Source organism: Tympanuchus pallidicinctus, unplaced genomic scaffold (genome assembly GCF_026119805.1).
Source record: "Tympanuchus pallidicinctus isolate F22 unplaced genomic scaffold, pur_lepc_1.0 scaffold18, whole genome shotgun sequence".
In the NCBI taxonomy this organism is placed as follows: Eukaryota; Metazoa; Chordata; class Aves; order Galliformes; family Phasianidae; genus Tympanuchus; species Tympanuchus pallidicinctus.
In genome coordinates, this window is record NW_026294699.1 from 8211074 (window position 1) to 8235742 (window position 24669).

Genomic DNA, 24669 nt, shown 5'->3' on the forward strand with positions numbered 1-24669 from the left:
CTACACTGTAAGTATTTTTCCACGGGATGAAACTAACGTGGAAAAGGTGTCCACGTCCAGCTGAGCTTTGGCAGCTCTCTTAGCCTCACCAATTTCCATTAGTTAGAGGTGTGGTTATGAAATATGATGACGACTGAGCACCCTCCCCGCGTACAGAACAGCTGTGGCACCAATCCCTAACTGCCAAATCCATTCACTAACCGGGTCAGGCTGACAGAGAGGCAGTGTCAGCGGGTTTATTAAAAGCTGTTTTTGCTGTAAGAGGCACCGGGTTTATGTTATCATAAATTGTCAACAGTTGGTCAGATCCCCACAGAGAGCGGATCAATATGCAGCAGAAGGGAGAAACTGCTGAGGAAGGAAAAGCAATGCTCTAATTAGAACAAAATTTAAGAGTCCAGAGGTAGCGATGACAGTGCCCAATACCTTGTAATTTATCAATGGCCTCCAACTCCTGGTGTCACTGTGCTTAGAGGCAGCGGTGCAGAACACAGGGGGTTGTGCAACTTGCATGCCATGGCACTTGCCCCAGCTCGCTCAGGGCCTCCCAGCTACGGGGACAGGCCATGGGGCCACCAGCCCTCAGGCACAGGGCACTACCCAGCATCAGGACCCTATACGATGCTCAGCCCCCCCAGCACAGCACAACCCCAACCCAGGGTCAGACCTACCCTTATTAGGCACAGATCCATCAGCTGCCCCACCTCATTTCTCAACTCCTCAAAAACAAGGAGCAATAAAATTTAATCACTCCAAGTTCCCACCTGCCTTCCAGTTGCCCCCAACACCCTCCTAGCGACATGAAGGGAAGTGCAGGCTCCTTGTTTAATAAGTAGCCATAAAAAGCCTTGGGGATTGGAGAAATATCAGCAAATATAATAAACAAAAATATATTAACTCTAATCCTGCAAAGCCCTCGGCCATATTAATATCTGTTTAATGTAATCACCTATAAATAAGTGATGACCCCACGATTCAGTACGACATCTGTCAGCCCCATTTCCATACAAGTAATTATGCTCCCTAATAACTAATATAAGCCCAGATCTTTTACACTACCGACCAGCTGGTGTAACACAGCCTCTGCGCACTAGGCTCTGTGCTGGGCTCTGTCCCCATGGTGGTGCCCAGCAGAGTTGCACCCCATGCAGTGCTGAGCAGCTACAGGCAGAAAGCAGCAAGGCTCAGGAGCAAGGCATGGCCCAGGGACAAAGGGTGTAGGGCTGTCCCAGCCCCAGGGGACAGAGCAGAGGGGTAGCCACAGAGGACTGAAAAACACTCACTCAGCGAGGAAGGCCTAGTAATAAATTTATTGTATTTTATTACATTTTTCCCCTTTTTTTTTTTTTCCACTGAATTCCAATTCCTCATATTCCCACTCTTCTTTCTGAAAGAAAATGATTTTTAAACATAAAAATAGAAATTCTGCATATTAAAAGTGCATACACCTTGAATAATAAAACATACAAATAAATAATAAAAGGCATTGACACAGTCTCATGCACTTGTCCTCAAATAATTTAAAATTTATGGTACAATGTTCAATCCCAAGTAAAGACAGCCTGCTCTCCAGATTGCTGTACAGTTCAAAAACATTAAAATACAGAAGAGAATATCAAAGGTGTGGGCAAACCCCACGTCCCAGTATCGGCGTACAGTGATGTGACATGCAGTTTTCAGAACCATAGATATTCCAGTGTAAAATCTGACGCTGTGTCCAGAGGAGAAACTACATTTGTAACAGGACTTAAAATTCAATTTTAACCAATGGTGAGGCACAGTTGGTGAGCAAATCTGTACAAATTAATACTTGGAAGGCCACAAGAAAATAATGTAGCCGCTTGTAGCCTGTATTCCCTTGTGTCACCCTACCCGAGGCAATGTAGCACCTAAAAAATATTTGCTTATTGCACTGCACAAATGCCATACAAACCTAACACTAACCTTCTCACAGCACATTGTGCTGCAGGGCCTAGAGCGAAACAGGGTTGGTGTTCACACTTAATTTTAATCTGTGTCTTTAAAATAAAAAACACTATCTGCAGATAAACTGAGTGCTATCGCCTTGAAATAAACAGAAGACTTCCTAAACCTTTAGGCCTAAGATAGATCTCGTGCAAGTCTTCACGTACCCTTATTTTACAAAGTAAAGCTCCTAATAGTAGATGCTTCATGGTGCTTTTGTTAAGAAAACCACATAGTTGTGCTTTCATCTCACCACAGATTAAAACCAAATTTCAGTTCCCTCCACAGGTAACGTTGGATGCCGCCAAATTGTTTCAGATTAGGAGGCAATGACAAAGATAGAAAAAAAGATGACAGCAAAACCAATTGGAATGTCATTTCCCACCCCTCTCTATGATGGCTAAGCCCTGGGCACGGCCCATGGGGGCACGGCCCTGCCCCACAGCCCCTCCTCACCACCCAGAGTGTGTCAGCAAAGGTACACAAAGCAGCAGGCTACACACAGAACGCTGACCAGGATTGCCTTGTTTTAAAACAAACAAACAAACAAAAAAAATCAGAAAAAAAGGGGAAAAAAAGGAAAAAGAAACCAATACAATACATAAAACCAGTTTGTTCTCATTTCAACGTTTCTAATTCCTTTGACATTACACTGCACTCCAGCCTTGTCAGTTATCTCGAATTCTGCAAAGGAAAGAATCAAAGATGTGCAAATAAAGCAGGAAACCAGGTACATGCTCCTATGTGCCAGCATGGCACTGCACCAAGGAACAGAAGCACAGAGTCAAAGCATGCTCTGGTGCCCACCGAGCAGCTCTGGGTACTGAAAGCACGGACTGTGGTTCATATTAGATGCTTGCATAGATAATAAGTGCATGCATTTGAGTACAGCAAGAGAACCGCCATGCAAAACTGCCTTTGTTACTGAGAAAAAATGGTTGACCATGCTCAAGTTTCAGCTTTGGGAAGCAAACAACTCTGCAGCTAGGAAGGATGAGGGCACTTGCAGTGGAGTAAGTGTATTGTCATTAAGCTGCTAGTTTTCTATCCTAAGCATTTTGTTTTTTAACGTAGCCTTTTTTGATAAGTTCGAACGGGTTAACAATTTATACACCCAAAGTGAGACATTTACAATTTACCGAGAACTGCAGGCACCAAATTGTCTATCAAATGTGATTAATACAAATAAAAGGTGCCTCTTTAATACACATCATTGAAAATGTGCTTATAATTTTGTACACTACTAAACGCTATCCAAAAGACAAAGCCCAAAGAGGGTAAAAATAACTTCTGTAGGTGACTCCAGCAAAGCTCTGGCACTGGGCAGAGGTCTGCCCTCCACCCCCAGTGCAACCACGGTTTTAACAGCAATCAGGTGTGGCTTTAAACCACCAGGAACACTGCTGTTTCCAGGGCCCACATCCTTCAGCCCTCTCCTACCCGAGGAAGTTCCTACGCTGCTGGGGATCTGTGACACTGAGGAGCAGAGGATGCTGAGTGGCAGCAGGCAGCTACTTCCCAAACTGCTGTTTCACAGAATCAACACAGCCACGAGAACAGGGACTGCATCTTCCAGATCCTGTACAGGCAAGCTTTGCACGCCTGATGTGTACCTTATATTCAACAAGAACTACAGTGCACCCTGCTAGATCAAAGCACTTTGCTCGAGGATGCTCAAAGTCATGCCCTCCTGAGCCAGAAAACGTGCTCTAAGACAACAGATCAACAGGAAGAGGGCACTGTCAGTATCAGCTACTCAGCCCACCCTATGCTTGTTCACAGCGCAATGACTCGGTGCACTACAGCTTCTGTTTCCAAAGGGACAGGCAGAGATCCAAACAGGCAGCATGCAGAGAGCAGCCAGTGCTGGAGCTGGCAGAGACTGCCATCAGGAACTACAGTAAGCAGAGAGAGAAGAGCTGGATGACTTCTCACAGCAATGCAGAGATTGGACTGTTTCTAACCTCAGCTACAGGAACACTTGGCACCACGACCTCTCATCCCCTCTTTGTCCAACCAGCAGCTCTTGTGACCACTCTTGTGCCCCAAACACAGACATACTAACTGGCACTCAGCAGAATGCCAGCTTGGACATGGCTTCAAGTTTCCTTCAGCACAGGCATCAGCTGAAGACACCTCAAAAACCACACAATCAGCTTCCAGTTTCAAATTCTCCAGTGAAAGATGGATGACATGAAAAGAAAATGTCACTTGATAAAAATAACCTTTCACAAGTGATCCCATGGTGAAGTGCACAGAAAATGAGGTTCTGTCTTATCAAAAAGATATCAAACCAAGTTAGCAGTAGCTTCCAGAATTACATTCTTGCTAGAGGAGTTGTTACAAGAGAAGAGCCAACACGGTGCAAGATCTTAATACAGATAAAATCTTAAGTATTTCAATATCGACATTACGGGAGTAATTTAAGTACCACAACGTGAAGCAAGTCCTATCTGATCTGCTGGATACAACAAAAAAAATCCAGGAATAATCTGAGTTATACATGGAAGAAGCAAGTAATGCAATCTTCGCTTCTTGTGCTGCACTAAATGAGAAGGAAACAACGCATGGGAGAAGAAATAGATCAAGATGGCTGTGTTTAGGCTTAAAAAATAGCCCAGGGCACAGAGTCCAACACATCATAAAAACATGCAGGTCACTGGCACAGCTTCTGTGGTGCAGAAAGGTAGGCCCTGCAGAGCACAGCTGGGATGGAGCAAAGGCTGTGCTGCAGGTGGGCTCACAGCCACACACCAGCAGAGCTCTATGGCATCCCAGGCCAACTCCTCAGCTCCAAGGTAACAGCCACCTCAAACTGAGCACACTGAGCTCCAAAGCAGTGAGCTGGGTAAGAAGAGGGTCAGGGAGCAGCCGTGTGCCCAACTGCCCCAGGTGAGGCTCCTTGCAGGGAGCCAACAGCAGCTAGGAGTGCAGGTGGAAGAGGCCAGCTGAAAGAAGTGCTGGTTTGAGGGCCACCTGCCACAGTGCCAACAGAGGAGTGCCAGCAGGGCTGCCCATGGCTCAGCCTGGAGAAGCTTCGCTCAACGAGGCAGGCAGGGACCCCACCGAGAGACAAGCACACAAAAGGCTGCTGCTGTACGTAAAAGATATGCAGAGCATTAATAAAAACTCATTGAATTACAAAAAAAAAAAAAAATTATACCACGTGTATATAAAAGGACTAGAAGAATCCTCCTCCTAGGAGGAATCTTGAAGAGTGTGAGGACAGTCCCCTTTCAGAAGGGCATGTAAACAAAGACGTCACAAATGCAGTGCTTTACCCCTGACAGAGCCCACCATGACCACAAGGCCCAGCAATGCTTCACCCCAGTGCCAGGCAGGGAGGAGTGCAGCAGTGCTCTGCAGCGTGGCTGCTCCTCAGTACCCAGGCACCTGCAGCCCACATGGGACAGCTTGCTAAGGGCACGCTCAGAGCAGGCAGAGAAGGTGAGACAACACTTTGCTTATCTAAATATTACCCCTATAAGCAGCAGATGCCATATTACACCACTACAATTAAGCATCAAAGCACAGAAGCTTCTTCTCAGGAGGTACAGTGGTGCTCTGTACAGCACCACTGCCATCCAGACACTAAGACAGCTGTTTCTTGTGGCACTGTAACAATCTCCACCCTGTGATCTCACAGGTACAAGCTGGTGACCAGCTGCTGCTCAGTGGCTTCCGTCACTTAGTATAGGATTTTGGAAGAGAGAAAGCAATTAAAGAGGACAGGCTAGAGGTTGTCTTAGGTATGGACAGAGTAAAACTCTCTGCAGACACAGCAACAACAAAAAAGCAGATTACACTTTATGAAAAAATCTTTCTGCTGTTGGAATGCCAGAATGGTATCTATTATAAAGACACACATATGCAGACACACAGGTACCTTTCTGTCCATCCACTAATGCTAGTCCCTCCTATACTGGCTGAGTATATACCTGAGAAACAACATTAGTGTTGAGATATTGCCCTTTAGAAAGCTTGAAAATGATAGGGAGTAGGGAGAAAGGGTTGAGAGAGAGCATAAGCAGCGGCAGTCTCTTCTGTCTGGTTTCCTTCGCATCCTCCCAGCTCAGAACAAGGCTGCAATCCGATGTGGAAACAGCCTGCTCAGAACAAGACTAAAGGAATATCAGTTCACAGCTCTATAAAGCACACCAGTGTCAGTACAACTGGGTTTCAGACTTCGAGCCTGAAAGAAGTTGATGCATTTTCTATAGACAGACTCCTGTACAAGTGCTATAGGACAGCTGCATTCACGTTCAATGACGACTCCAGCTAGCCTACTTGCATCAGTGCTGGCTGCCTGTGGCTATTTGGTTTGATGGCAGAATCAAAGGCGCTTTAACAACTTGCAGTTAACTTCTCCTCAAAACATACATTAGGCACATGAACAAAAAAAAAAAAAAAACAAAAAACAAAAGCTCAGAATAAATTAGCTTCTCAGCAGAAAAGACACCTGGATTGCAGCATTTCACTGAGGTTCCATGGAAGGCCGTACAGACACCTGCATGCTGGAAGGTAACCTTTTCAGTGGCTTGTCTGCAGCCTGCTTGCCACTGGAAGGAGGAGACCGGGCTCCAGGATCTAGCAGGGAAGACTTGGACTTGCGGCTGGACAGCAGAGAATGTTTGTTGGGTGCGGCATCTTTTGGGACATGTTTTTCTTTTGCAGTAACGTTGGCATTGGTTTGAGAGGCTGGTGGGACACCACCTTTCTCAGATTTGTCCTCCAGCGCGTTTTTGCTGGCTGATTTGGAGCTGCCACTCGCTGCCTTTTTTGAGAGCATCGTTGTCTTTCCCAGGTCAGCTGATCTACGGGTCTCTTTCTGCCTCAAGGCTGATTTAAAGAAAGACAATCCCTTCTCTTCCGATTTGCTGTCTCTCTTCAAACCAGAACGCATACCAACATTTGGAGACCGCAGGTTTGCCATAGAGGAGCTCCGCGTGTGCTTGCTGTCTACTGCCCTGCTGTCACTCCTGGAGTGGCTGATCCGTGGGGAGCTTGTTCTCGAACTGCTGGTAACACTTGTTTTATCTGACCCCAGGCTTATTTTAGAGCCCTCCCTGCTGAGGCTTCGTTCTGAAGTCCGGCTCTTCCCAGCAGAAGAGCCCTTAGTCAATGAGCCTGATGCAGCTTTCTTGGCAGCTGTGGAGGATGGAGAAGAACCTGACTTTTGTTTCTGTTGAGCCAACGGGACAGTCACCTCAGACTTGGTGCTATGGTCCTTCCTAGCCTGGGTGGGTGCAGGAGACCCGTGTCGCCCAGTGGCCCTAGAGGCATCGGTCTTACTCCTAGACCGGGAAACCTTCTGGGAACTCTTGAGGGGAGGAGAAGAGCGAGACACTTTAGTCTCTTGGGTAGATAAGACCGTCCTTCCTTTCCTCATTCTGTCTGACTCAGAAGCTCCCTTGGAGCTGTGAGCCTTCTTCGGGGTTCCCTCCACTTTCTCTGGAGCCAGTCCTGTCCCACTGGGGGCTTTCACCTCCTTGACTGGAGAGCTATCCACAGAATCACTCTGATCAACAAAGGCGATTTGATTGTTGTTATCAAAAGGGTCCAAAGCAGGGTGACTCCTGTCTGGCTGCTCAGAACTCTTACCAAGCCCATCTGAAAGATCTGAGCTTGATGTCCTTACAACAGGCTCTTCCCTGAATGCCCCTTCCATGACAGCCAAGGGGGCCCTGCGAGCTGCTTTATGTTCTCGCCGGCCACCGTCACAGGGCTCCAAGTAGCTGCTAGAGAGATTCCTCAAGCTGCCAAAGCAAGAGGTGGAGACTTTATCATCAGCAGCCTCTCCGATCTTCTCCAGAGTGGAAGCAGAGGTGTGCACAGGGGAGTCTCCAGAGAAGCGCGATGGAGAGTTGGAGCGCATCTGCAGTTTTGCAGAGAGTGACCACGAGGGCCTGACACCATTCTCACTCACGGCCAGTGGGCTGGTGACAGAAGATCTGGATGACAAGCTCTGACGTTGGACACTTCTCACAAAGGGCCGAGTTGAAAAACCTCCTGCAGAGCAAGAAAGCAATGCCATCAGTACTAAAGCCAAGCCCACAGTCAGTTTATGTCACCCCTCCATAGGTGCAACTTCAGTCACAGAATGGTTGAGTTGGAAGAAACTTTAAAGTCCCCTCGGTTTGCCTTTGGCTGGTTGCCCTCCACAAATTCAGACTGCCCGGGTCCCCATCCACAGCTTCGGGCATCTCCTGGGACGGGGCACCAACAGCTCTGGGCTGCTACCTCTGAGTAAAGAATTTCCTCCCTTCCCTCTTTTAGTTCAAAACCTAAACGAATCAGACAGACACAACTACACCACACTGTGCACTTGTCTCTTCATGCCTGCCTGAGGCACAACTGTCTTGCACAAAAGCTAAAGGATTCAACAAGTGTCCACTTCCCCAGCTGCTAAAGGAACTGTCCCTCCTAGGCATCTTGGAATTGAAAGGCTGGCAACCTGAGAATTTTTTTTTTGGCCCAGCTCCTTCTCCCTGTGCACCGCAGTGTTAATACACACCATCATCCTCACTCCTTTCTCCAGTCAGCTCCACCGATTCCGAGAGCGAAGCCAGAGACGTACGCCGTGATGATGCTGCAGAAGCAATGCTGGGCTGCTTGCTGCCAGGAAGACGGCTGACCCAGTGCTCACAGAGTGAGGAGCTTGTGGAGCCTGCAAGGAATAGGACAGAAACATCAGGCCAGGAGCACAAAGCTGCAGAACACATGAACTCTTGGGAAGATCAGTGTCATGCATGTACTGCACCAGCTTCAATCTGGGACTGTCTCATGTAGCCACAGCATTCTGATACAGAAGCGTTAAATCTCTATTCACACATAGTTATGGCCACAAACAAAAGAGACAATTACACTTGTCCCAGCATGCTGCGAATGAAAAGAATTAACACCACAGCTCACAGACAGGACAGTCCTTGAGCTGCCACAAGAACACTGTGCAAATCTTTCCTTCCAAAGGCAAGTCACCAAACCTTTACCTGACCCTGTTCACCCCAGATTCCAAATCAACACACTCAGCTGCCAGCTGCTTACCCAAGACCAGCTGCACTGCTAGTAGGAATGAACTAGGCCCGCTGCTATGGCATGCTGGTTTCCACACAGGCAGCTCTGAGCACATGGCAGCAGAAGGGGCTCCCCCATGTCCACAGCTCCCTTGTCATAATTAGCTAAGAGAGGTAGGGGGAGCAGAACACACGGGAAGCTTCCCATGTCTCCTGTGCACAGCAGAGGACTCATCCCAGCTCCCTGTGAACTCTGAGACAGAGAGCTGAACTATAAGCAGAGCCGGGCAGAGAAATTATTCAGTTCTATGCAGAACAAACAATAACCACTTCCTAACAAAGCCAACAGGGCTTACCTGCCACAGAGCTGTTAGCAGACCATGATGGGATTGCTGTGCGTCTCTGGTAGAAAAGAATATATGCTGTCTGCTTGCAGACTTCATTTTCAGAAAGCTGCTGAACATCACTGTCATCAAAGCAGTACCACTGGCCATCAACCGAGTTTTTGCAATATGCTGAGAGAAATATTACCATTACTTTCCTTACTCCTACAACTCTCAAGTTTGCTGTATGATAAGGTTGTGCTTTAATTATGCGCTCTGATGGACTCAGAGGAGAATGAAAGGAATGGATTTATTCATGTAACACATCCTCTTCCAGCCTGACTAGCAAGAAGGAAGCCTGAGATGATCAGAATGCAACAAACAGCTCACATTTCAGGATGCCCTGTCTTCAGTATTGCTGCCCAGAACAGAGCACCAGTTGGGGTAGTTTCACTCATTTCATGTTCTGTTCTTTGTGGCAGACTGCTTTCATCAGTGAATCTCCTCCTGCCTGAGCCCACCCAGGACAAGGTGGCCCAGAGGCATTCATCTGAACTACAAACATGTACATTTTTTTGTGCTGACTGAAGACATACAGATCCTATAAACCACCACAGAGCTATTGAAAAATGCAGAGAGGGATTCAAAAATGGGCTGTGCACAGAGGCAATGTGCAAATGCTTATATATAATAGTCTCTTGCAACTACAGAAATGGGAAAGAACATTTTTGAAACACGGTGATATTACTCCCAAGGGAAAATAGTGCAGAAATGAATGTACAGTAGGATCTATGGGGTCTAAAGGCATTGTTCCATTTCTCAGAGTCATAAGAGTTACCCCTCCAGTATTACATAGCGAGCCCTCCTGAGCTGACTTAGGTCATTTTGTTGAAGAAGAGGAAGAAGCCACAGACAATAGAAAATATAACAGTTTTCTTTCTGAGAGGACATAATATTGCAGGGAACTTGCCTGTATAGTGTCCCCCTTGCATGGTGCCATGATGATTGCAGACAGCATACAGGTCATAGATATAGTCCTCAGGATCCCTCCCAAGACCATAAGGTCGCCTCCAGGGTGACCAGTGGGATGGCAGACTCCAGCTACTCTGACTGCGCTTAACAACATGAGGGGTCATGTCCAAACCACTCAGGGGAAATTTAACCATGTTCTGAAGTTTCATCCTTCGGTCTCCTTCCTGTGCAAAGAGAGGACAGCATGAACTGCAGTGACAGCAAGGCCACCGTCCGTGGGGAAAACAAAAACCAGGAGAGAAACGCGCAGGAACAAGCAGTGCTGCTGAAGAGGTGCTCTTACCAGGTCACTCTGTGGCTAAACAAGCAGTCCTCCAGGATCACTTACCTGTCTAAACCTTTTGAGGTGTATGATGAGAACATCAGGTAAGGTCCAGAGGCTCAGTGTGATGCTACCCTGCTGTAGCTGCTTGCAGTGTGGGCATCGCCATGCATCATCTGGGGCAAGCTACAAGGAAGAGGCATGAGCTGGTATTAGTTTCAAGTTCCAAGGCAGCAGCCACTGCTTCTTCGCTGGCCAAGCTCAGCACAGGCACCGACCCACAAATCCCAACTACCTCCACCATTCATCAAGTTTCAGGGCTCCCAACGATACCTTTCAAAACAGCAAGGCAGAATTCACCTATAGCTGCTGTGCACATTACTCATTTCCACCTTTCAAAGCCCATAGTCCCTTAGAAATGAACAAAAAATAAAAGAGGCCTGAGTAGAGTTATCCTCACAAAAAAAACAGCAGCAGAAAAGACATCTGAACAAAAGGAATACTGGCATACTTCAAATTTCATCTCTGACACCATGCTGCCCTGTGAGAATCCTTTTACTCCTTATGTCCCAATGTCCCAGACTTACAAGCTGCAGAAATTTGCACAGTCCACCAAGGAGAATGTATCATTTCAAAGACACAGGCATGACAAGCACTTCCATCCAGAGCCCCACGGTCAGAAAATTCAGAAGGCAGAGAGCTATAAAGCTGTCAAACAATGTTTCTTCCACCTCTGAAAGAAGCGACCAGAGGGGATCCAAAATAATTAAAGCTCAATCAGGGGTCCACAATCCACCTCAGGGACCAATTCTTTTTACAGCAGGTTACAGACCTCTCTCAAAGGGACACAGATCACTTGCACGCTCCAGATCAGAACCATCTCAAGCCTGCCTCACGGCACACTACTGCTTCTGCCCATTTCACCTCCTCACATCAAGAGCTGAGCTGGAGGAGTAGAGCAGCCACACTCTTAGAGTCCGGTCCCTGGGTGACTGTGCTGCAGGACCCTGCTTAGCACAGGCTGCCTCGAGCCTGCTGCTGCTTTACTCAGGACTGGGAGAGCATAACTGCTCCAAGACAGAGCAGCACATTCCCATGAAGATGCCACAGTGTTTCAATCCTTTCTCCATACATCACAAAAGACACTGCTGTTTCACAGGAGGAAACAGGAACTTGCACTTCTGTTCTGCAGTGATAAACATCAGGGGTGGAGAAGGAACATTACTGCCTTCAGCTTTCTCCTCACTGCAGAAAAACTGCTAGCAGGACTGCTAACTAGTGCTGTGTTAACAAATTTATTCTCCTGCCTCAACAAATCAGTACTTGCAGAAAACAGCTACTCTGCTGAGTATGGCATTCAGGCAGCACAAAGACCAATCAGACATTCAGAGACATGGTGCCATACAGTCAGGTCCTACCTGCTCCTCTTTGGTGTACAGTTGGAAACACTGAGATAAAGTGCAGGTCTGAGGTTGGTGATGAAGCTCTCTCTGCTGGCGGACGCTTTCAGAGTCTGGAATATACTCATCCTCTGTGTTCACAAACAAGCTGCAGAGATACAACACATTTTTTTACCAGCACAGCCACCTGCTTCCCCTGCTGCTGCTGAGCCATTGTGGAAATACAAGTAGAATTAGCAGCTTTTTCCTGGATTTGTCTTATTACACGTGAGCAAGAACTGCCTGGCAAGAGAGCCCACCAGAGGAACAGAACAGAACACAGGAGCAAACTGCTTCAGTGGCATGTACTGCAGTTTATCTCAGAGAGACAACGCTGCTCACAGCCCACAGAATATCTCAAGTGAATATAATTCCTGAGGGAAGGAGCCACAAGTGAGACACAAGCACCGTAATTCAGAACCCCAGCTACAGAGCAAAAGGCTCTGAGGCCAGAGCAAACCCAGCATGTACAACCTCCGCCTGCCCCCACCAACAGCAGCCAGGGCATGGATGCTGGTTCTGAGGTCTGGTGTGTGCTGAGAGATTCAGTTCACAGTGTGATCTGGCCAGAGGTCAAAACACTTCACAGCTTTCTATTTCATACTTACAAATCTTTAGTTTCTTTGTCCCATTCTACGACTAACTTCACATGAGCAGTGCCCCCCTGTCCACATGACTTCAATGCCCTGGAGAAGAACAGACATAAGTTAGAGCATCTTGGAACCTAACACCTACATTATCTTCCATACATATATAACTTGTCTGCCTTTGCTCTTTGCCTTCCTCACTGCCACCCAGATCAAGTTTAAAAGGAGAAAAGGAATTCACACAGCAAAAAGCTTGGCAAAGAGAGAACTGTATTTACTTAAGTGCTTAGTTCTGGAAATGAATGCATGTTTATTTACAAAACAAGCATCCAGAAAAAAAATCTTCTGAAGAATAGTCAAGAAAAAAAAAAACCATGGGGGATGCTTTCATTCTCTTCTCCATTTGTGAGGACAGATTCCAGATGGCAAGATGGCAATCCTGACAACTCCCTGAGGACACCCAGCTATTCCTCTGCTCCTGGCTCCCTGCACGCATCTGCACCAGGACTGCCCCTTTCTCTGTGCCTGCATTCCAGCTCCCAGCTGACAAACCTCTCCCTGCCCAGGAGGAGCAGCACCACCTACCTTTCCACTGTTGGATGGCAGAGGGGCCGCTCCTCCTGAGGTAGCAAATACGTTATGCCCACAACACTGACCACTCGCAAGCTGAATGGGCAGACCTGCAGCAAGACAGCAGAAGCCACGTGAGTGACTCCAGTACAAGTTAACTTGCTCCCAACATAAGCAGACAGTGAGTTTAACTCAGAACGCATTTTACACAAGTGCCCAAGATCCAGCTATGCCAGGCAGCTAGCAGAGGGGGTGCAGACAGCAGCAAATATTCCATGCCCCCAGACCTCCCCTGCAGTGACCAGACAAGCTGTCCCTTCTCATCACTGCGCAGAGGGAGCTCTCAGCAGAAACACGCAACCAGTAAGCAAACTCTACAGCTTTCCTTAAGGCAAGCACCACCAGCCAGGGGATTTCCAGTGCAGACAGCAGCACTTATTTCTCAAGTGCCTCTTAGGGGTAAGGAAGGAAGTGAAGCATGTAATTTCTTCACCTGACCAGTTTACTCTTAGCTGGAACACTCAGCAAAGCAGACAAAAGTATAAGTGACTTGGACATTATTGCAAAAACAAACATGGGAAGGCATCTGCACAGCACGTGCATTGCTTCCAGCAACAGGTTTCATGATCAGGTCATCACACACCACAGGACACGCCATAGAAACTGAGCCATATGCCTCACCTGCAAACAGGCTGCAGGCCGCAGGAAATACTGCATCTTCTCCAAGATTTCCTTCTGCAGAATATCCCAAGCAATTGTTTTTTCCAAATGCAACACAAAGGGCAAGCCAAACCTAGAGAATGGAGAAGCATTTGAGGAAGAAATTAAAAGATCATCCTTTTCAGCAACCCAGACCCCACACTAGGACAGAGCCACAATGCTCCCCACTCTGCTCCTACAGAAACTCCTCAGAAACAAGGCATTCTGTACAGCTTTGGCAAGATCACTTCTCACTCTCCCCCACCCGAATGCACTCAAAATCTCCAGCTGTTGTTGAACATAGACACGCCTGCTGTCTCCCAAAACATGTGGCTCCCCAGCAGGTCACACATCTTGATGGGCTCACCATCCTCTCAGTAACACTAGGCCATATTAAACTCAAAATTAGGAAGATTTGCTGCATTCATTAATGGGTTTTGATCAGTATATTTAACACTTTATTGAAGCTAGGAATGTGAACTGGCCCTGCTGCACCTTATGTTTTCACTATTCAGTGAGGAAAACACAGGTCATTCAGGCAACAGCCACAACAGTCAACCTGACAGGGAACGTGGCACTCACCTTTTGCTCTGCTGTCCAGTGCACGCTCTATTACACACCAGCAAGACAATCTTGTCATTTGCTCCTTGTCTAGTAGAGGACTGTTCCAGTTTTCCAGACACCACAGTTCCTTGAGAGTATGATACTGTTCGTGAGTGTTCAGTGCCATATTTTAAGTTATTCAGGTTATTGTTCACATGTATTCCTGAAGAAGTAGAAATGAATTACTTCATTATGTCATTTACAATGTGTGTCCCTCTGGGGAACCTTCTCTGGGCATCAGGGAGCAGGTCAGTATGGAATAGAGACTCACTATTTTTATTACGCTAACACAAAGGCTTCAAAGAACAGTTACTTTTCATGGTGACTACTTCTTTATAGAGATAAATTAGATGCAAGTGCTCACCTAACTGATTTTTCACAGTAATTTGTGCAAATACTCATAAGCTTGTCTGCCTGCATGAAAAGCTGAAGTGACAGAAATTCTGCTTGTTACATTCAATAGGAAAATTTACCTTTGATTACCCTCTGTCCACCCAGGATGCAATTACTCCCTTTCTCTGAGAGGGAGATCGAAAAAACTGCATTTCTTGAGCTTTAATAGAGAAAAGTGCTTGCTCATTCCTGAGCCTGTTCATTCATCATTGACAATCTGATTTTAAATAACATGATTTTGGTGTCTTGATCTGGTCCTTAGAAGACCTTTAAACAAAAACTAAACAGATATTGAATTAAGCCAGCCAGGCCTGCAGAACAAGCCCAGGAAGAGGAAGACAGTCATGTACATCACTTCTTGATAACCTCCCAGCTGGCACCACCATTACACCTACTGGAATAAGATGGGACAAAGCCCGAGCTGAAATCAATACACCAGAGAATTGACTATTTGTAGGACATAAATTATTGAGTAAGCTCTCTTCCAAAAATCAAACCTCTCTCATCCAATCACCTGAGGTGGGCACAAACCAGTGTTCTCCACTTACCTCTCTGACTAAGGATACCCTCAGGCCTAAATATTTCCGGGGTCTCAAAGGCAAAAATGCAGTCACTTTCATGAATTGTGTCCAGGTCATCAGTGTCACAGAAGGAACGATGAAACCCATCGTAGTACATCTCCGTCAGCACAATCTAGAGCCAGCAGAAGCAAAAAACCCATGAAGCCACCCTAGTCGAGTCCTGCTGAGCTGCCCCATCTCTCTCTCTCAGCATGGGCTGCCTGCTGCAGAGTGCATTCTTCAAAGCATCCATGTGCTGGCCCAGAGCAAGGCGCAGGGAAGAGGGCAGTCACAGAATAGAAGACAAGGCAACGGCAACATGCAGGGGGTTTGGTGGGATCTGACAGCCTTCTTGGAACACTTCCTGTGCCCATAGGTGCCCAACAGTTCCCTGATACATAAGAACCACGGGGTTATCAGGCAGGATAGTGCAAAGTCTGCACAGGAAGTGATCCTAACATCACTAGATTTCAAGAAGTCAACCCACAGGAAAAAGCAGGATCCAGGATATCACCATACTGCTATGGATTGCGAGTTGCAATTCTACACATCCAACACTGCTTGCACACAGGATGAATGCCACGGTATTGGCCTCCTTTAGCAGGAGAACTCAGGCAAGACCAGCCCTTACCTGCTCAGTGGGTATCTTGGTTTCTGAGGACACAGCCTCCCTCAGCCTGGCCACCGTCCCAGCGATGGGTACAGCCACCCCGATGCGCATGCAGTGGGAGCACTTCCCCTGGTACACCACAGTGACATACAGTGGCCTGCAGAGAGCACAGACAGGTCACAGGACCTCAGGCATAGGCTTTACAGCACCCAGAGGGGGCCAGCCTGACCAGAGGCTCCCCGTCTGCAGCTGTGGGGCGACACAAACTTATTTGACTTCCAAAGACCTCTTTTACTATATATGCTGCTGCTACTTGTTCCTAAAAGCAGGAAGCTTTGAAAAAAAAGATGCACAAAGTTAAAAGTAAAACCCTCTTGTAAAACAATCTAATTTTCCAGCAAGGATCCTGTAACAGGTCAGTTCAGAGGAACAACTTAGTGCACTCAGAGAGCTGCTGCCACAACCACAGGGATAGCTCTTCCAAGTTGTTTCTTAAAACTAAGTCCTGCCTCCAACAGTACCAAAAGTAATACCTCTAAAGTACACAATGGAGAATTGAGCCTACGAGGAAACTTCCCCTGGAAAGCCCACTCAGCCTCCACCTAGCAGTGGAACAGGGATTTTGAACCAAACAGGACATCTTCCTATTTAGTATCTTCTTTCAATTCTTTTGTTCTGTTGCTTCTTGAACTGCATCCATAGTGTCACATAAAGGAGCTGCAGAGCTCAAGTACCCATTGTATAAACAGGTGCCTCATTGCTACGGGGGAAACAGGCAACACATACTTCAAGACAATGCCACATACCGTGTGTGAGGCAAAGGAATCGGCAGAGAGATGCAAAGAAAAGGGTCAAAGGTGTTGCTCTGCTTCTGGCAATGAGGGCACGTCAGAGAGGACCTGGTACAAACACCAGTAACAGAACAGTTATACACCGTTTCATCAGGAACAGATCAATGATCACATCATAAATAACCAACCCCACGTGTCACACTTTTCTTCCTCCATACAAAGCGGCTTGGCACAGAGACAGAACAGACATAATTCCTGTAAGAGAAGGGTACTGAATTTCTAGATCATTTCAAAGTAATTAGCTTGAAAGTTCATTACAGGGCATGCAAGGAGAAGACTTCACTCAAGACACTGAATTGGGCTTTGAATAAGCATCACTCCAAGATTAATAATTCACCAACAGCAGCTCCAGTGTGAAAGACCTGAAAGGATTTTCTCTTTGAAGAGAGGTAAAGTGATAGGAAGGAGACTGTGACAGTCAGCACTGCAGGAGCAAAGACCTCTTACTCAGAAGAAGACAAATCCCAACAACACATCTCCTTCCAAATCAACCTACACCTTGCACTGCCAGTGTTTTACACTACACAAAATTTCTCCTTTGTAGAAGAAAACCTGGCAAGCATTGGGGAGAATGCCCAGTAATTCAAGTTCCTACAGCAGCACAGATACAAGACATTGAGGAACACTGGAATTAGTTCTGCACTAGTTCTGAAATTAGAAAGCTCACTTCCCAGAAGTATGAGAAACTCACAGGAAATAACCTGAAGGGACACTGAAGGATTCAACTCGGGATTCTCAAGCACCAGATAACAAGAACCCAGCAAGGTGCCTGGGATCCATCTGCAACTCCCCAGCAGCCTCCAGGCATCTCAGCACTTTGCTGCAGCCTCTTGCCTCTGAGCAGGCAGGGTGAGCTTCACAGCAGTGAGCACCCTGGGCCTTTGCTCTGTTAAGCACTGCCTTGTTTTCAGGACACATCAGGGCAGGTGGCAAAGGGGTGCATACTGTAGAATATACCAAATTTGAAGTAATCAAACTCTTTCTCTCTTCCTTCTGGTGAAAGTTTCTAGTTCAACTTTTATTCAGCAAAAATTCAGAAACATCTGTTAGCAGTCCGAATTGTACTGTGAGCTAGTGTCAGAGTAAAATTAAACTGGGGTCACTACTGCATGTAATAATGCCTCAGAATTTACAAAATGTCATACCTGTACTGGGCTTGAAAGAGTTCCTGCACGAAAGTACTACTGATGGGAAAGGCTGGTCCCTCAAGGAGCACATCATCCTCCAGTGGTGGCTAAAAGAAAAGAAGAAACCCCAGAAGCATAGCCAAGCGTGTAGGTGTGCTCCAGCTGACTCCAGTACTCCCAGCCAAATCTGTGCCCTCCCTGACCAGAAACATCAGGAAAGTGTCCAAGATTTTTAAGCAGTGCTCTCTGCCCACACAGGTTGTCAGAGCCCCGTGACTGCACGACAGGCAGGGGTCCTGCACCAGATGCAAGGCTGGCAGCGTTTCCTCTGCGTGTCAGCATTCTCTAAGGGTTGCGTCAGGGAGCCCGTGCCAGGGATTACTGAAACAGCTAGCCACATTCACAGGGCCAGAAACAAACACTATTTGAACCCAAGCTTTTGTCTCATTTGAACCATCGGAGTTCAGGCACCAACAGGCAGATCTGATTTGAAGAGCAAAGCAGCAGCTGATCTCCCACGTAGGCTCGCAGCAGCATTTCTTACCTTGAGTGGAGGCACGCCGCTGTAATTCACCACGTTGTTCAGATCCTCGTGGACCCTGTCCAGAAGCCAGAGCAGGAACTCCTGCGCATCGTGCTGGGCATTCCCACGGTACTGCATGGCATTCTTGGACACAATGTTCTGCAGAGGAACACAGACTGCATGCAGTAAGACAACTGGCACTACTCCGGATAAGCTTTCAAGAGTCGGAGGATGTAATTTACACTTGAATTTCCAGAAAAGCCATCTCAGGAGTGCAGCAGCACGCCCAAGAGATTTGCTCAAATCTCTTTTTCTTCCGGACACAAATGGGAATGGCTTGAAAATTCACCAGCAACAAAAGTCTGCACTTCCACAAGTCTGCCCCTGCCCTGCAGCTCCAGGACACCTTTCGCAATGCTGACATTTGTGCTGAGCCTCAGCCAAGCCACACGTGCCTCTTCCTCCCCATGCAGAAGTCAGAAGGCTTGGAATCATCTTTCACCATAAGCAATCAGCATCAGGAGGTGCTTCCTGTGCTGCAGCCCCTCGATCTCACTTTCACCTTCCCTACAGCACTGGGACAGACCCAGGGGACGGGAACCATGCACCACCACAAGGCACCCAGACTGAATGCTCTCCAAAATAACAGGATATGATGAGCTGACCCTGGAAAGTTACAAACTGAGGAGAAAGCAACCCCTGCTGCAGAGAAAAATAAAAAACAGCTTTTTCTGCTTCTTCAGGGACACAGGGAGCATCGAAGTGACACAATGCTGGCACCAGCCATCGGCAGCACAAAGGCAGAGCAGCCCTGCACCCTGGCAGCACCAGACGTGCTGCATGCCCACCACAAACCTCTGATTTCTCTAATCAGACTTCACAACAGATTTGAGAAAGGGGGATGGGCTGCTTGCTTTATCCCTCTAAAAATGGGGTCATCAGAAGGGAGGGGTGATGAGAAAGACAGGGAAGGACTGACAGACATATATTCTCTATCCTCTATAATCCGTCCACCTGCCTCAAGGCAGCAAAATAAGGGAGAACAGAAATAATCTGCTCTCATTACACATGTGCATGCCCTTCTGACAGGGGATTTCCTGTCCCTGCAGGCACAAGGGCCAGCACCCTACCAGCTCAAACATACCAATGTGGTGCTAAAGCAGTGAGCAGTGTCCAGGGAACAGCCACTCCACACAGGGTTGGCCATTCCACTCCAGACAGGGCTGAAGGAAAGAGCACCCTGAGTGCCAAGGAGCTCTGGACTTCAAGCAAGGACTGATTTCTCACTGCCCCTTCCCAGCACCACTGGCATGGCTCTGGGAAAGACCTGGGTGCTGGATCCTGTGTGCACCAAGGGCTGCCTGCAGGTTGCAGCCTGTGCTCCCAAACCAGCACCAGCAGCGTGCTCCCAGTGCTCCTTCTGCTTCCTGCTGCCATTGGTACAAGCAGATTTGTTCTTGCTTGAACAGTGCAATAAAGCAGCAGCAATTGTGACTGGCTGCAAATACACAGTTAAGAAGCAAATGGTTTAAACATGCATAAAAACACATTAAGAACAGCACATCCACCAACCTCCTGGCCTTTAATCCCCTGCCCCTAATCTGGGCTGCAGGCAGAGGTGGCACATCCCACCAGGCTCCATCTCACAGGGCTGTGCAGCTGCTCCAGCTGTGAGCAGCAGTGTGGGAATGGGCTCTGGGGACCCACCACCCACAGCCAACAGGATGAGATCCTCCCAGCGCTCAGAAACCCTGAATGGAAGCAGAACTACTAGAAGAGAGAAAGGGGAAATCATAATTTGTGTTGACTGCAGATATCCAGCCCCCTAATACAAGCTCCCCACAATCAAACAAGTCCCTGTCTGTCCACAAAGCCGATTTACAGCAAAGATGCATTATCGTTTTTATCAGCCCAATGAAACTTTAATCATCTATTGCTCTAAATAGATGCCATAAATAAAGCCAAGCATAGCTGAACCACCGGACACTCCTTTGCTGCTGTTTTTCTTCCAGGTGGCAAAGATGACTGAAGGGAAAATGTCAGCCCGCTGTTTTCCAGTGTGCCTCTGGTAGGAAGCAGCTGTTGAAAGGTTTGTGGACATGGACGGATGGAACTGGCTCATGACAGCCCTGAAACAATGACACACGTGAGCAGGAAAGAGCCTATTATTTGTCTGTCATTGAACATTGTGAAGTTGGGCTTGGGCAGAGATTGTGTTGTTTTTAAATCCCACAGACAGCTTTGTGTTTGGGTAGCTTCTAAACAGACACCTCACGAAGAGGTCACACACACAAACATGGCAACTTCCCCTCTCAAAGAAAGACTTCCCCTCCAGGGAAAGCAAAACCTGGGAAACAATGGCTCCAACCTGGCAGCCATCCACAGCCCTGGGGACAGAGCCAAAGCCACAGGCTACCCATGGTCAGTGGGGGTCCTGGACCCACCATGGGGGGCACAGACCCAATGCTGGCACAAACCTGCTGCAGAGGGCACAGCAGTGAGGAGAGCCACCCAGACACAGGGCAGTGGAACCACACAGCAGGAACACAGGGACTGCAGCTGGAAGGAGGGATGGGCAATGCCAACAGCAGAACAGGGTCTGAACTGGGGCAAGCACCTCAAGGCCCCACAGCACCCAGCTCTGCCCGCTCCAGAAACATGGGAACCATGGGGCCAGGACACAGCAGGGGGGGCCCAAGCACCACTGCCCTCCTCTCTCAGAGCAGGGGGCCGAGGACTGGCTGTGTCCATAGGAGCTGCTCCACAAGTTGCAGACATTCAGAATCCCACAGAAATGAAACACAGCCAATGGACCACTCATCCCAAGCACAATATTTACGTCAAGAGCTTTCCTAAACACCAGCACTGTAAAACTAAGTTACACACTATTAATTGTTACTGAGGTTTAAAAAAAAAAAAAAAAAAAAAATGGAAAAGGCAATATTTACTTGGCACAATAATCCCTGTTCCACTAACAGGGATTTGCTTTTGGTCCAGATCTAATTCTGATAATCCAACTCCATCCCATTCCTATGGCTCTGCTGTATTTGCTGTACACACTACAGGCAGTTTCATCTTGTCGGGCAGGAAAAGAAACCGGGGCAGCACAAGTACAGCAGGGCCCTGGAGAACATCAGAGTGCTCTGGTGTGCAGCCAGCCTAGTGATGAGGAAAGCCTCAGAACAGCAAATAACTTCACCATCCACAGGAGACCACAACTGCAGGAAAGACAAAAGCAGAGGATCTGGGTACGGGTATACAATTTTCAAGCCCAGTAAGTTTCAATAGAAGTTCACTCCCTGCAGCTCCCCTGTTCCTGGCACAAAGGGCACTCTGTCCCTGCAGCTGATGGACAGAGCTCTGGGGGAGAGCGGGACGGTGCCCTGCAAACAACGGGCCCCAAGCACAGCTATTGCTGACACAATGTGTGTTTGCTGCTATTGTCACACCATCACAAAGGGAAAAAGGAAGCGCGAGCTGCAATACTGGCCCCAGTTATGAAAGCAGCGGTTCTGTTTAGGCAGGAAAATAAAAACCACTGCACACCAGGAGAAAGTGGTTGCTCAAACAACTGTGAAAGAGTACGAGGCCGGAGGGGAGGTCGCCCAAAGCTGCACCTGCCTCCTCTACCGCAGTGTGGAACATCTCACGCCAGGAAGCTCGTGAAGGAACAACAGCCCCTCACCCACAGCCCCTTCCACATCAGCCCTGAAGGTCTCCATCCTGAACAACCCAGAGAGGCTTTCCCTTGAAGCAGCATCTTCTCTGCCCTAAGAACAAAGCCTATGATGTCAGAACAAGCCAGGAGATAATACTTATCCTGTATCCCTAAAAGGCGCTTAGCACCTGCAGATAAGCACTCCGAGATCAGAAACTGTCTTTACCCCATTATACACAGCACTACCAAAAAAATCCCCCACACCTACTGCTAAGCACTGCCTAAAGAGCTTTGCGAGCAGCAAATGTGACTGTCAGTAAGTACTGCCAAAGGAGTGAAGCTGCAGAACAACTCCTGAAAACACTTCTCACCATTTCAAACAGAAAAGAAACAGGCTATGAGGGACGTTCTCGTGGGGAAAACAGCGGTTCCCAGAGCGAAAGCATCAACCTTCGCCTTCCTTACATGTAAGGTTCTTGTTTACACCTTTAAATAAACCATGCAAACCTGCCGAAGAAAGCTTTAATTAACAACAGTGAATTTAATAGCAGGTTCATGCTACTGAATTGCCTTTAGAAGCATTCATTTACTACTCAAAGTAACTGCCCCAGTGAGAAGCAGCTGCACACTCACGTCAATGCTGAGGTCACTGTGAGCTAACTCTGGGCACAGCCATGGGGCCCACCTGCACCAGACCCCCAGCATGAGGCTTCGGGACCCAGCTGGGGGGCCTGATAGCTCCAGTTCTTCCAGCACGGACCAGGCAGGCACTCACTGTCAGTTACGGCAGCCACTGGGCAAAGAAAGTTCCGCTATTAGAAAAACTTGGAACGCAGGTTGAGCTGAATACATGGCTCTGCTTCCCTTCTTGTTCTGCCACCCCTACCCAGGCACCTCTACTCCAAGCCTGCACATAGCACTTCTTGGCCTTGCTCTGCTCTCCCTTTTATATCTGTACTGGGGAAAGATAGCTTTGCCTCCTCAAGCTTCTAATCATTACCCATGAGAAATTCACACCTGCTGCTGCCAGGGAGCACTCACAAGTTGGGGGTGGCTTCAGCAGAGCCATGGGGTGGGTGGTAGCACCTCATGCTCCTCACCAGATGCTGGGCCTCCTTTTTCCAACAGGGTGCCTCTGACCCAATTGCAGAGTGTACCTGCTGCAGGGCTCTGTGCTAGCCAGAGCCAGGGGCAGAGCTCACAATGCCCCAGCAGCACGGCGGTGGGACAGAGGGCTCAGGGCCCCCTCCCATGCCAGCAGCAAGCCGCAGCCGGCCACCACGGCACGACAGGCATGAAACAGCAAAACGGGCACCTCCAGCATCAGGCACAGAGCCGCCGGTGGCTTCACCGTATAGTGGAAATCAACAGGCTGGCTGCCCCACCGGGTCCGGGGCTTCCGCTCCTCCTGAGGGGCAGCCACGAGCATTCCAAACGCACCCAAAGCGGCAACAAACCTTCCACGTACAACGGTGGGAGCGCCCAGGTACGGGTGGGAAGCGGAGCGGCGCGGGAGAGAACCCGTTCCTTCAGCGTCAGCCTAACCGCAGCCCGGCACGTGGGAAGCAGCGCGATGCCGCCGGGCCTCCGGCGCGGGCTCCTCGCACCGAGACGCGGACGCACGGCAGCGGCCCGGTCACCGAACCGCGCCCAGGCCCGAGGCCCGCTCCCGCCGAGCAGAAGTGCAGGGCCGCGCCGCGGCGGCTCTGCCCGCCTCACCTTGAAGTCGCGGCTGTGCTGCGGGGTGTATTCCAGCGTCCAGAGCGCCCGCACCAGCTGCGCCAGCTGCTCCGTCACCTCGCCGGGTGCGGGGGGCGGCGGGCCGGGCTCCGCGGGGCCGCGGAACTGCTCCAACGCCAGGAACTCGGCGAACAGCTCGGTGTTGCTGAGGCACTGCAGGATGGCGTTCATGAAACAGGTGTTGCCGTGGTTGCGCAGCCCCGCCACGCCGGGCACCGCCTCGGAGCCGCGCTCGGGCGGCGGGGGCTCGGGGCGGCGCGGCGGGCCCGGCGGGAGGCAGCTGCCCAGGCCGCCGGCGGCTCGCGGCGGAGGCAGGCGCGGGGCCTGCGGGCCGCGGGGCTCGGGCTCGCTGCTGTAGTGCGAGAGCGTGGAGAGGGTCTTCAGCACGCGGCTCATGAAGCCGCCGAGCGACCGCCCCGGCGCCGCGGACGGGGAGGAGGAGGCGGCGGCGGCGGCCGGTGCGGGAGCCGCGCCGCCGCCCGCCGCCCTCCCGCGGAAGAGCCGCTTGCTGAAGGAGCGCTTCTCCTTGGCGCTGCCCGCCGGCCCGGGGCCGCTCACCCGCGACATGGCCGGGCGGCGCCGCGCGCATCCCCACGACCCGCCCGGCCAGGCCCGCTCCGCGCGCGGCCCGCAGCCGCCTCACGGCGCCGCCATGCGGCGGGCGGGGCGGGGCGCGGCGTCACATGACCGCCCCGCCATCCCCGCTTTGGGCTG

At 49.2% G+C, this 24669-nt stretch overlaps 1 protein-coding gene and 1 long non-coding RNA gene across 2 annotated transcripts; both read right to left on the bottom strand.

Moving 5' to 3' along the window:
• Window positions 1-1291: 1291 nt before the first annotated feature.
• USP31 (ubiquitin specific peptidase 31) lies at window positions 1292-24522 on the bottom strand. Its single transcript, XM_052680532.1, has 16 exons — window positions 23935-24522; window positions 18579-18716; window positions 18053-18141; window positions 16863-16955; window positions 16078-16213; window positions 15435-15579; window positions 14473-14656; window positions 13873-13984; window positions 13207-13301; window positions 12643-12720; window positions 12014-12143; window positions 10662-10781; window positions 10272-10497; window positions 9335-9493; window positions 8480-8632; window positions 1292-7974 (listed from the first exon to the last, which is right to left on the bottom strand). Exons 1-16 carry the CDS (start codon window positions 24520-24522, stop codon window positions 6440-6442), a joined length of 3981 nt encoding a protein of 1326 aa, XP_052536492.1. The 3' UTR covers window positions 1292-6439.
• On the bottom strand, window positions 18730-23831 carry LOC128079394 (uncharacterized). Its single transcript, XR_008206088.1, has 3 exons — window positions 22587-23831; window positions 21506-21775; window positions 18730-20686 (listed from the first exon to the last, which is right to left on the bottom strand). It is a non-coding gene; the product is annotated as an uncharacterized LOC128079394 (long non-coding RNA).
• Window positions 24523-24669: the final 147 nt, after the last annotated feature.

Bases quoted from the DNA above. Each gene is read 5' to 3' on its own strand.
- USP31 (XM_052680532.1), bottom strand. From the start codon at position 24,522: ATGTCGCGGGTGAGCGGCCCCGGGCCGGCGGGCAGCGCCAAGGAGAAG. The intron at 12,144-12,642 runs GTAAGTATGAAA...GTATCTCTGCAG, and splicing joins GACAAAGAAACTAAAGATTT to CTTGTTTGTGAACACAGAGG. The intron at 10,498-10,661 runs GTAAGTGATCCT...CTCTTTGCACAG, and splicing joins ACCTCAAAAGGTTTAGACAG to GAAGGAGACCGAAGGATGAA.